Here is a 12,795-nt window from a genome sequence, read left to right as displayed (position 1 = left end):
TTTACCAGTTTTTTACCATGTGACAGATATCCTCTTCCACATTACAAATGTTAGCGTGTATGAATAAAGAAGTCACAAACCTATAGTTCAAAGCCAGCTTGCACTAAATGTTTGAGAAACGTGTGTCTGTATTAACTGCACTGTGTCAAATGGCTAAATTTATCCTAAAATGGATTTATTTTTTGGCAGTTTTTGTCAGCATGTTATCAGGCCAAGCAATAGGAGATGTCAATCACGCCTTTGACAGAAGGTGTTTATGTTTACAAACAAATCCTGATGAAAGCAAAGTTGACAACAAAGATAGTGTTTTCAACACCAGCTATTGAGCTACATCGGAGAACACAACTCAACGGTTCCGTCCTTGGACTTGTTGAGCCTGCCTGCTGTCTGCTTCAGTATTGATGTTCAATTAGCAGTTACATATCTGAGCATAGCTGGCAGAGCTAATGCTCGTCACCATGGTAACAGATCCTAAATGCCAGTGGGGCCATACTCTGCTGATGGTCTGTAGTTATACACTTGATACTCAGGAAGGTGGGGGTGCCAGATGGCTATGGTAGCGCTTCCCGTCACTCACACACTTTGTCAGGCTACGTGTTCATATACACGACAGCTGAACTCACTATTACTGTAGGGGACATAGCATGAATACCAGATGGAGCTTCAACACCTGGTAAGAAAAATCTGTGATCATATTCCTGTATATCCTGTCAGCATTTGGTCAACTGATTACTTCATGTCCACCAGCACAGCAGCTGCACTGAGTTGCTAACAGCTGCACCTAATTCTGTGCGTGCCCTCTTTACTTTAACCTGAAAACGGGAACAATGAGGAGAAGAAAAACAGAGGCGAAAGCGGAAAGCCAGTTCGGGCCAAACAGGGAGTGACATTACTGTCAACTTGCCATCCTTTCACAATAGTGTTCATTGGTCTTGTCTGTGTTTGCGTCTCTGTTCTCTGAGCTCAGTGCGGGAGGAGATAAGAGCTGTGCCGCAGCCTGTGGAGACCAGCCTGCCATTTCTGCTCACCATTTGGGGACAGTTTGTCCTTTGGGTGGCTTCCCTTGGACTCAGGATGCTGACAATGGGCAAGGAGGAAAGTGCTGCTGTGGGCAGAGAACGTGAGAGGAGGGCAGCAAAGAAAACAGTCCTAATGGAGTGTAAATTTGGGGCAGCTCATCTAAAGACAGTGGCGTAGGGGCATGATTGAATGAATTCAAATGGTCTATGACCAAACAGCGCCATTTAAATTACTGCTGAATCCCTACTGAAGCTCCTGCCTTTCATGGGAAAACCCCAGGCCATGTGCACCAGTCTGTGCCTGCTTGTTCATCCTCAGGTTACAAACATGACATTTTTATGTTAGGCTAAACTTCCGTACTCATAAAATAGTCTGACTGTCAGTCAGGCAAGCCACTACTTTTCCCAGCATACACCATGAAGTCTACAAATGTCTACATTTACAGATTGTTTAGAATATGTCACAGCCAAGCCCATGGAGTTCCCCCTTTAAGAATGACTAGCACATCACAGCAGTAACAAGCTTATGAGAAGCTGCAGAGAGCGCTCCCTCTCAGTACACTGTCATAGAAAGTGATTAGTCATTCTGCTGGAGGAGGCTCCCCTAACTGTAATGGCAAAACCCCTCAGACCAGAACCATTTACTTAAGCTTTATAAATGCTGTTATCTAAAACTGTGATGCCTTCCTGTAGTGAGAGACTGATAGAGCCTGATGACTTATGTTCAGTGAACTCAGCATTTATTCTGGCTCCTCAGCACAACCCAACAAGGAAAACTGATGAACTTTAAATCATCCAAAGCAACAGAACCATGTTACTGTTAGCCATAGGACCTCAGCTGACTTTATCTTAGCTTCAGCTCTTTCAACCATCAACTAGAGGGATCATTTCAATCAGCTTTCAGTCTTAATTTCATCTTTGGTGTATTGTGACAGTGGATTATGTTCATGACAGCAAATAATTAAAGCACTAAAAACCTACAGAGGGTATTTCGAACTGGTCATTGTTAATTGGCCAGACCATAGTTCAGAAAGTAAAGGAGCATCAATGTGCGAGGTGACAACCACACACTCATCAGCAACGTAACATGCACACAAAGTAAAGGCAGCATTAATTTGGTTCTTCTTGTTGTACCTTCAACAGTCGTGAGCAAAAACGACTAACATGGGACTATCTTCATGAAGGTCTCCCCTGCAGAATGACATTTCTAGGGTATTTTGATAAATGTCCTGGTGAAAGCACACTTGTGTGACACATCTATCTTTTATTGAGGTGACATTACCTGAAAAACACAATTTGATGTTGCACTGATCTCAATGAACTAATGTGTATACAGAGTAAAAAGAAATACAGTCACAGCCTGAGGACCCCTCTTGCATTGCACAGATTTGATCAGACACACCAGAGCACCACACCCTGTGTTTGTGTAAGCTCACACACAGAGTATAATTACAGCATCGAAGTGTATTTCACTCTCGAATGTATTCCCAATGCAAACAAAACCCATCCAACACACACTGCACCTTGAACGTAACTGCTCCAGTTTTTCAATTTCAGTCATCAGCGCCTGAAAACAAAGCTGTCATTACCGTAGACTGCCACTCATTTTCTCAGGGGACATTTTTGTGTGATGATAGCAGGCGAGGCTCTTGGGTGCAAATCAATTTTAGCCTCCATCCTTTCACTCAGAGGCTGGGGTATATTTTAGCACTATGAGCACTTACCAAAGTCTGACATGTTTGATTCTTTTTCTTCACCTCTGCCTCAAGTGCTTCACACTCCTTCCTTCTGGTGCTGATCTCAGTCTCCTGGGAAAAGAAAAAAAAAAAAGCAGAGGACGGCTGCTATGGTTTGTCAGGAACAGAAGCTTCCTGAGAGAACTCAGTCAGTCTAGGCGGAGAGAGCGGGAGCTGGAGCATTTCATTATTCACCAGTATTTAGGTATATGAGTGCATGTTTGTTCATGTGTATATGTATATGTGTGTGCGCAACAGAGGCAGAGGGAGCTTTTGAGAGATTATCTAATAGATATTACAAAATGTTTTTGTTGTAGGAAAACAGACAGGAGGCTGGAGTGATGCTGAGGTTCAAATGCTCAGGACGTAGGGTGTGGTGCTGGAGGAATAATGTGATGAAAAAGATCAAACAAATGTCAGTTTGTCTATGCCTCAAAGCCTTCTCTCAGTGTGGCCACTCAAACTTTTAAATTACCAAGACTTGGACAGCATGCAGCCATGCGAGAAGCTCAGCGATGTTGTGCTTGGCACACAGGTGCTTTAACAGAAGTGCTTACATCAGTATGCCTCCTTTTGTCAGAATTGCACATAAAGGGCAAGTAACGTTGAAGGCACTGTAATAAGTTTTGCCATTATTTAGTCGATATATTAGACTTTGGATGCAGACATATCATTAGTTCATTATTAGTTCTATATTTATCCCATATAAGGTCTTGGATAAATCAAAATGTGGCGCCACCAGTGTAATTACATTAAAATAGAACATGAAACTGCTAATGGGAGTGCAAACAAATGCAAACATTATTAGAGGCCGCTTGTGGACTTCTCTGACCTCAAGTTGAAATATAGATTTTTTTTTTTTTTTTTGGGCCTTTGTTTAAAAAAAAAAAAAATAGGGAAGTGGATTGAGCAAATTCTTTGGACCACTCTGCATTTCATTGTAACAGCCAGAGATATCTATTCTACCTCCCATGTTAATCAGATACAAGCTTGTTCAGACATGCACAGTATACAATTGTATTCTCTGTCATTAGACACAATGTAATACATCAATACCTGGCTGAAATCTAATCTGCTCTTCAGCCTTTTTCTAAAAGCCTGTCGTGTTTTCATCAAAATGTCGTTCAACTTTGCTGAGGACAGAACTCCAACAGCAGAACTTGTGATGAATAATGTAATAAAGATTCAACTCGAAAAAAAATCTGTTAAAAAACAAATGAACAAAATAAAACCTTTGTGCGTCATATTGTGAATGTTTTTGTTCATTTTCCAAATACTGTTGTTTCCACCTGTGTCAGTGGGATCACACAAAAAGTATTGAAACAATTGTCATAAAACCTTGAGGAATGGACCAAGACAATATGAAGGCCATACCCAGATTTTCTTTGGTTTTGTTTTGTTCACACGCATGCATAATCAAAGAGCATGTTAAATATGGTAGCATATACAATGTAGATCACATTCTCCATTTATTTGTAATAACATCAGTCTTCCCAAATGTTGAGCTGACACTCTAGTGGGGTTTTTAAATGTCTGTCATGTTTTCATCAAGCAGCTATTTCACTGGACTGACAGTTTAATGCTGAGTTAACTGGAATTATAAAGAAAAGAAGTTCTGCTTTCTTCACAATGTGCGATTAAAGCCAAAACATGGCTGAATTCTGGCACCAATTCCATGGAGGGTGTCTTGTTCAGTCTCACCGAACTCATCAGTGCTGCCTGTCTCAGTAGGGGGCAGACAGCTAGAGAGGGATACCCCCATCAAAGCATCATGTGTGTTCAGTCGACCTCTTGAGATGCCACATCTCATTGTGACTTCACTCTAATCAGGAGGTAAACACTTTCTGTTGAGGCTTGATACAGTAAGTAGTGAAGGGTGGAGAGCGCACATCTCCTCTGTGGGCATTCATTTGATGCACTGCAGAGGAAAAAATAAATGAAAATGTTACATCACTAATCAGATGCTCTGTTTATCAGCAGACTGAGCTTTCTATCAGTTCATGAGGAACATCCTTGCTATGGATGGGAATGAGTGCAGCTGGATGTTCAAAGATTAGCATATAGAATTAAACAGGATTTTATCGATGTAAGCACATCGTAAGCTACCAAAGTACACACACAGCTAGCTTGACACCAAGTGCCTGCCTGCAACTGAAATAAGCATCAGTAGAGCCACAAAAAGCCCACAGCAGACAATTCGTGATGTATGTGACAGCACCTGTGGCTGCACACAGTTTGGTTTGTCTTTGAATATATACTACAATCTATTCAAATGGAAGATTATTGGACTTTGCTACATCTGCAGGTTCACCTCTTGCCCTGCAAATGCCAACGACAACTAATAAAATATTGCACAGGAAGGTCAGAGAACAGGAGGAGCGGAGGGAAGAGGAACAAGCTCTGACCCTTTCATGATCTGTAACCTTGCCACTTTACCACAAGGAAGTGCCAGTGGATTACCTGTTGTAGCAAGTCTACATATGATCCTGCTCAACTGAATGCTCGGGGTGGACATGTATTATAGCATGTCTGTCCTTCATTCATACATCCTCAACCGCTTATCCGTTTCTGAGTCACAGACGATGCTGGAGCCAATCCCAGCTCACACTGGGTGTGGGCAGGGTCACCCTGGACAGATCACCAGTCCATCACAGGGCCGACAGACAGAGACCAACAACCAGTCACACTCACACACTCACTCAGACCTACAGACAATTCAGAGTCAGCAGTTAACCTGAACGTGATGTCTTTGGATGGTGGGAGAAAACCAGAGTACCCGGAGGAAACCAACACAGGCACGGAGAGAACATGCACACTCCACACAGAAAGGCCCCAACCTTCTTGTTGTGGGGCAACAGCGCTAACCGGATGCCGCCATGCTGCCTATGTCTGTCCCCTTAAAGACTAAAATTGCCACATTTTCTGAAAGACATGGAAATGTAACATTCTCTATAGCGACGGCTTCATAATCACTCATTTTGGATCAGTTGCTAAGATAAGGCAGGGGTTGGAAAGTTAGAATTAAAATTATATTTAAGACTTATTCTGTGTTTGGCATTGGTTTAAATCTAGTTGAAATTATAATGATTAGTGGGATTAGTATTTGCAAACAATTCTAATTTAAAACTGAATTATTAGACGTTTCCAGTATCTAAACTGAAAAGTGGTAGAAAACTCATCCTAGCGATTAAGATACACGACAGTCACAATGTTTGAAGGATGATTCATTTATTTACACAGCTGGGAGCGATATCAAGCACTATTAGGAGTTACTGTCGTTTCAATGGGATTTTGAGCACCTAATACTCCATTCTTATTCACTGACAGTGAAAGTAGTTCATGTATTAAATAAATGTTAAAAACTAAGTTATCTATCAAAAAGATTGGACATAAGGAAAAGTGTACATATGCAGAGTATACACTGCCATGGTGACTTTGAGTGATTTCCTTAGACTGAATCACACAGAGCCTCCACAGACAGCTTGCCATCTCCCATGTGGGCTGGTATCAAATGTGTGCAGTTTTAAGAACCAGACGGCTATGACACTGCGCTAACACGCACAATGAGTTGCTTGCTCACACATTTGCAGAAACACACCGACACATCCAAATACCCAGCTCGCAGGCTTGTTCCTGGGCCCATTTGTTTGGAGCACATTTGCCAATGTTCAATTAAAAATCCCTCTGATAAAAGATTCAAATGGCTGCCATTGTGAGTAACGAGCTCCTGTTTAAGTGAAGAGGCATTTACTGCACGGCAGATGAAGACAGATGAGAAACACCATCCCCTTAGTCTGGATCTAGTATTCGTGCCTCAGTGGCACTAATGCAAATGCATGCACGAGAAAAGGTACAACCACAGTGATCGATGCCACCTCCATGACTCTTGTTGGTATGTGCTGCAGGCGCAGTTTTAAGTTTTAATGGTGAGCAACCTTCGGGTGTTTCTATTGGATGCTTCCAGAAATACGAGTAATGTAGTGTCAGCGCTGCTATTCAATCAATTTCACCAGCGTTAAATGATCCAGTATTTGATTATTTGATCAGGAGAATTAGTTAGCTAATTAAACTTATTACTTATTCACTATGAAAAAAAAACAAAAACAAACCACCAAACATTCTCAGCTTCCAACTGCAACTTCTCATGCTTTTCATATCAGGCAAATGCAAGAACATCAATAACAGATAAAATGAAATCTTGACAAGTACTTAGCATTTATGAAACTGCAAGTGAAGCCAGCTAAAGAGGCTATCAGAAGACAAAAAGAGAAAACAGCAGAGTCTCAGCTGCGTACCCTGAGCAGGTTCTTGCGTTCAGCACCATGGAGAGCTCCCCTGAGTTCCCCCAGCAGCAGCATATGGCGAAAACGCAATTTACATTGACTGTCTTTGTTGCCGCTGACTCTCCTCTGTAAATCCAATGCACTGAAACATCTTCATAAAATGAGGTTCACATGCTACAATGCTGTTTCATCTACGACTAATTAACTCAGGAGGCTTTCCCCATCCTATTCTCAGCATTAGGCCTTCTGATCTTTTGTAGTTGGGAAAGCTCTGGCGAGCAGGAGTAACCTCATTACTCTCTCTCTCTCTCTCTCTGTGTCTCTCTCTCTCTCTGTGTCTTGCTCTCTCTTTCATCCCTTGTTGTGTTGAATATGCATGATGCCTAATGATGGGTAATAATCCTGCCAATGGCTGAGTAAAAAGGAAAAAAAAAAAAAAAACATGGAAATGTTTTCTACCATGGGGTGATTCTATGCAAACAGCAGATATCTGATGGAGATATCAAATAGAGACAGACATGCACAGGACTAGAACTTGCTCCAGGATGGGATTTAAAACAGCCTCGGTTCTTCTTGCAAAACCTTTTAGGTTAACTTCACATCTAATTATGATACTGAATGCTAATCCTCTAAAAAATATGCAGGCACACAGTGTGATACAACTCTGCTGAGTAACATCATAATAAAACCACACAAGGCAATACAAGAGAAAAAGCACTTGACTTTTTACTGGGAATAGTTACACTCAGAAATAAACAGCACATCACACTTAACTGTGGGGCTGGCTGTAGCTACAGACCTAATTTGTTGCCTCTCAAAATGTCACTGGTGCTGCCTGAGATATATAAATATATACATATTGTCTAGAAACTTTTTTGTTCTTGTTATTATGTTCGTTTCTTGTAGCTGAGCTGCAGCCAGGGGAAGGGCTATTTATGAGGCTGAAGGAAAGACCACCAATGCTGAGTGTAAGCAGGCCACTGTGCTCTCAGGGTTTTTAAAAGAGGATTCCATTCTCTTACTCAACCCTTAGCATGTTCTTTTAGCATTGTATATAGAATACTGTGCGGTATCAGACCACACTGGACGTGCTGCTGCCCTAACACATAGTAATCTAGTCCCCACACAGCAAGCCCTTGTGATTTCAAATCATCTGAAATGGCAGAGTAAGTTACATAACCCCTCAAGCTTAAGTCTGTGAGCGCAGGCACAGATGCTTGCGCTCCACTAATACTGTACTCGTCCGCAGCCTGCAAGTGTATATCTGTGTGCATGTGTGTTTGTCTGCATGCATGTCTATGCACAGCAGCATGCAGACTGACTGACTGCTGAATCGCAGATTTACAGGAAAAACAAGTGTAACTCGCAGAGGTCAACAAGTACATCCTTCAAAACACACACACAGAGAAACAGAGAGTGAGAAGAAAGGAAGAGTGTGAAAGAGAGAAAGAAAGACAGGAGCAAGAGAGAGGAAACACTAGACAGAAAAGAGATGATGGGGTAAAGAGTAGGTGAAAGAAATGATTGATAGCGAGTGAGCACATGATCATGACAGAGATATGTAAAAGCAGAAAGGCCAAGATATGAATGCAAATAATAAAGAACTGAAAATAGGCAAAATTGAAAATGGGAGCAAGGCAGGATTTACCATCTAAGCTCCTCAGTTCTGCAGCATTTTGTCCCGGGTATAAGACCTCAGCGAGTCGTCCTCTATCAGGCATATTAAACATCATGCAGCAGTGGCAGAAGGAGTAACTTAGTCCAGATTCTTCTTGCTCATGTTTATTGTCCTTTTTTTCCCTTCACACTCTCGCTGTCTCCCCACCAAGAACCACAAGCCTAAGCCTACTGCATAATCAGAAGTGAAGCTGACACTAAACTAGGCTCTGACCCCTCTGAGCCACCAGTATTGTATGGCTACAATACCTACCTGCTCCTGTCTAATGAGTGTAACCGGCTATTACTGAAGTGCAAAAAGGGAGGAAATGGAGAAAAGGAGGATTATATTGTCAGAGGTGGAAGAAAAGAGAATGAATGATAATGAATGAAAAAACAGAGGAAAGACCTGTAGCAAGGCCTAACAATCTCTCAGTTTTAAATATCTTATTTTTACATCATTATATCCCGAGCTCCCCTCTACCCAAGGCTACAGCAGCATTTCAGTTCTTCTTGGTCCATGTGCAGCCACCACTTGTACCAATTTTGGTCCAAATTGTTTCAGTACTTTTTGATAATACATCTGACAAACAAATAAAAAAAAAAAAAAAAAAAAAAAAAAAAAAAAACCAACAACAAGTGAACATAACATAGGCATGGAATAAAAAAAAGGTAGTGACTATCCCTCTATTATCGCAGACCTCTGCAAAAACAGAACTGATGAAAGAAAAGTGAGAGGTTCGACCTTCTTGTTTCCTCAAAAAGAGAAGGTCAAACTAAGATTTATGATTAAAAATAAGGTTGTTGGAATAGAGGACTAATTTGACAGAGCAGGCCCAGGGAGAAAACTATAAATCAGATAATCCCATTGCATGAACACCAACAAGTCAGACGAGACTTTTACCTTAATGGAAACCAAACAATGACTCATCCATCCACAACAAAAGATAGAGGAGGATGGGTGTATTGCTCTGAGACCATATGTTAGATGACAATGCTGGCTGTAATAATACACCATTATAAACAAAAACACTATATGATCAGAGAAAACAGGTTTTAGTTGTTTAATATGGTAGCTGAAAGCATTTCGCCACAGAGAACATCTGATGATTACTGCTGCACCCAAGCAAATGCTGAAAGTCCACTGCTGTTGCCTACTCAGACACAGAGGCTTACTCATCCCCAGCTAGATTTGCTGGCCAAGCTTCTTCAAACTGCCATTCAGTTCACATGGTAACCTTCACTTCTTATGGCAGAGCAGTAAACACATTGTAAGGAAAGGTTTTTGTCTTAAATGCGCATCCCCTGTGCAGCTTTTACCTCAACTCGAAAATGAATCTTACAAATGAATCAAATGCAGTTCAAGCACGCCATAGAAAATATCAGGTGGTACAGAAGAAGAAGAAGAAGAAGAAGAAGAAGAAGGTGGGGACAGAAGAAATGCCAGACCAGAAACCAGAAATGCAGAAGAACAGTGCAGAGATGAATGTAACAGCACAGGATTGCTGATTTAATCACACAGATCAACACAAGCTAAAACAAGAAACAAAGCATGTCAGCAAAATGTGTAGTTTCCCCCCTGACTCAAATCTACTGTAACCAGGCTAACCTTTACAAAATGATCTCTCTGCTCCCTGATAAACTGCTCAACATAAACAGCAACTTTCCAAACACAGCGCAGCTACTGCTGTCTGTCTGTCAGCAGGGCAGTGGCATGGAAGTGACTGCTGGTTAGCGTGTCGTGTCACCGTTCAACTTGTTTTGTGTCTGACAAGGATAACAACAGAAAGAAGCAGCCCACTGAGATTGGGCAAAATGTAAATACAAAATGAGGACATAAATATGTGAATCACAACACAGCAAACCCGACAACATTTAGTGACTTTGCAAGCAGGCTTTGGCTACTTTCCATGGAAAATAGTTGACAAAACATCATCAGCCAACAGTCCCTGGCTGACAGTAAATAGTAATATGGAATGGAAATGGAATGACCTGCCAAAAAACCTGCAAAATCTCACAGTCTATGAAATCCATCCCTTAGCTAGATAGACAACAAGCAATGTGAGCCCCTCCTGGCATTTAAACTTAAGGCATGGCCATTCGAACTACGTGACGGGCAACATCATTTTCATGGCTTCACAAAAAGGTGGACAACTACAGTACTAGACTCAGCTTGCATTCATTAGTCATTTTATGTTCCTCCTGTTGTCTTATAACATAATTCTAGGTCAGAATATCAAATTAGCAAAGATAGAATCACTGGAAGGAATAACTTAAAATAAACAAGTACAACTAAAGTAATACTGAAAACCACAATGAGAGATGTGGAGCATCATTATTTGAGAGGCTGTACCCAGATGGTCTGTGTGTGCAAATACACAACACTGAGACCTGGATGCCAGAGCATCACGGCCGGCTCCATCTCATTACACCGGCCAGTAGCTGTGGAGGTAGATGAGCTGCTGAGATGATGGACTATTCTCTGAACAGTCTAGACAGAGCGTTCAACCCTCGGGAGGAAGTGTCAACATTGGAAACAGAGCAGTGGAACGAATGAAGCTTGAATGAAGACCTACTAATAGTACATTACTGTACACACACGAAATCAAGGTACTCGTGGGCAAGAGCTAACACTTTGGCCACAGTTCTGGCCTCTGACTATTTCTTGTAGCAGCATGTTGGTCACAAGAAGACTGTAATTGGTTATTTAAGATAAACACCGACTTGTTATCAGGGCTAGAACATGCTTAATGTATAGTATTAGTAGTAGCTGATAATATTAAGAATAAGTGATATTAATCTAAAGTAAAGTATGTTGCTGTACAGTATGCTTGGGTTATATTTTTCAATCATCAGACTAATGCTTTATGACACACACACACCGGACATATATATATATATATATATTTTTTTTTTTTTTTTTTTTTTTTTTTTTTTTCCAGGTACGAGTTCATTGTGGCCACATGTGTCTGAATTGTATTGATTTTGTAATCTTTAAGGGCATCCATACTCCTAATACCATAACAAAAACATCAACATAAATTGTTAGATAAGAAAAGTTCAGCAACAACATACCAGGAAACAGATATGAGTACAAGAAAAGGCGTCTTTCCCTTCATGCTGTCATGACTTTGCCAGAATCCCTCTCTCCCTTTCTGCGGGGAGTTGTGCTCTCACATCTGCGCCCCTCTCAGTCAGAAGCAGGACAGAGAATCTCACAGACCTGCCATGATCAAATTAATTCACATTGAACCAGGCTGCTTGTTTGTCTCCACGCTTGGGCCCCAACCAGATAAGCTGATTATAACACAAATATTACATGTTGTCCTATTTGTTCTGATCCAGTGTTATCCTGATCCCTGTCCCTGGTAATGGAAGATCACTGCCCTATTACGGGTCAAGGTAGCCTAAGATGGATAATTACAAGGTGTATAAAGTGATTCTTCAGATCCAAAATTGTGCAACCTCTGGCACAAAGAGAAGGATCATTAGCTGTGACAATTATGTCCAATAATTTCATCTACACATAATTTATGAAATTACTGAGGAGTCCAAGGCACACGGGGCCCGCTCTTCCACTCACTGCATTCATTCCTGTGTTCTAGAGTAGACAGACAGTAATAACCCTTCTGTGTTATTGTATAGTTGTGATATTGTGATCCATAGCTGCACTGCAGCAGACTCAACTAACCAGCACAAGCTGTGATGAGACATCCACTTTTCTTTGCCTCAATTTAGATTTCAGTCCAACAGAATATAACGATAAACTCTATACTGGCTGTCACTAATTTAACCATCTTCCTGCCCCGCACGGTGAGAGCTCAGGCTGTTGTTGGCAAATGGGGCTGTCACCAGCTGAGGTGCTTTGTCTCCTGCTTTGATCACATGCCAGCACTTCAGACATATGCTGCTCCATCCTGCAGGGAGGAGCTGTACTGGATACAGGGAACAGCTCTTCAATGCCAATCAATTCATTAGCTATATTTCAACAGCTGGTAGCCAATAAGTTTGCTATCCAGACTGCAAAGTCAATATAATGAGTAGACTTGAACTTTTCCATCCTTTTGTGAAAGGGGCACAAACCTAATGTTGGCGGAATGT

At 41.4% G+C, this 12,795-nt stretch overlaps 1 protein-coding gene across 2 annotated transcripts in view; it reads right to left on the bottom strand.

Annotated features, from left to right (window-relative positions):
- rimbp2b (RIMS binding protein 2b) overlaps nucleotides 1-12,795 on the bottom strand; it is an 83,582-nt gene that overhangs the window by 34,538 nt on the left and 36,249 nt on the right. For both annotated transcript variants that reach the window (XM_029510814.1, XM_029510815.1), the window contains exon 6: nucleotides 2,744-2,827. In XM_029510814.1, coding sequence (XP_029366674.1) covers nucleotides 2,744-2,827 — 84 coding nt within the window. The remainder of the gene's footprint in view (nucleotides 1-2,743; nucleotides 2,828-12,795) is intronic.

This window comes from Echeneis naucrates, chromosome 9 (assembly GCF_900963305.1).
Source record: "Echeneis naucrates chromosome 9, fEcheNa1.1, whole genome shotgun sequence".
NCBI classification, from domain to species: Eukaryota; Metazoa; Chordata; class Actinopteri; order Carangiformes; family Echeneidae; genus Echeneis; species Echeneis naucrates.
This window is presented reverse-complemented; position numbering and strand designations above follow the sequence as displayed.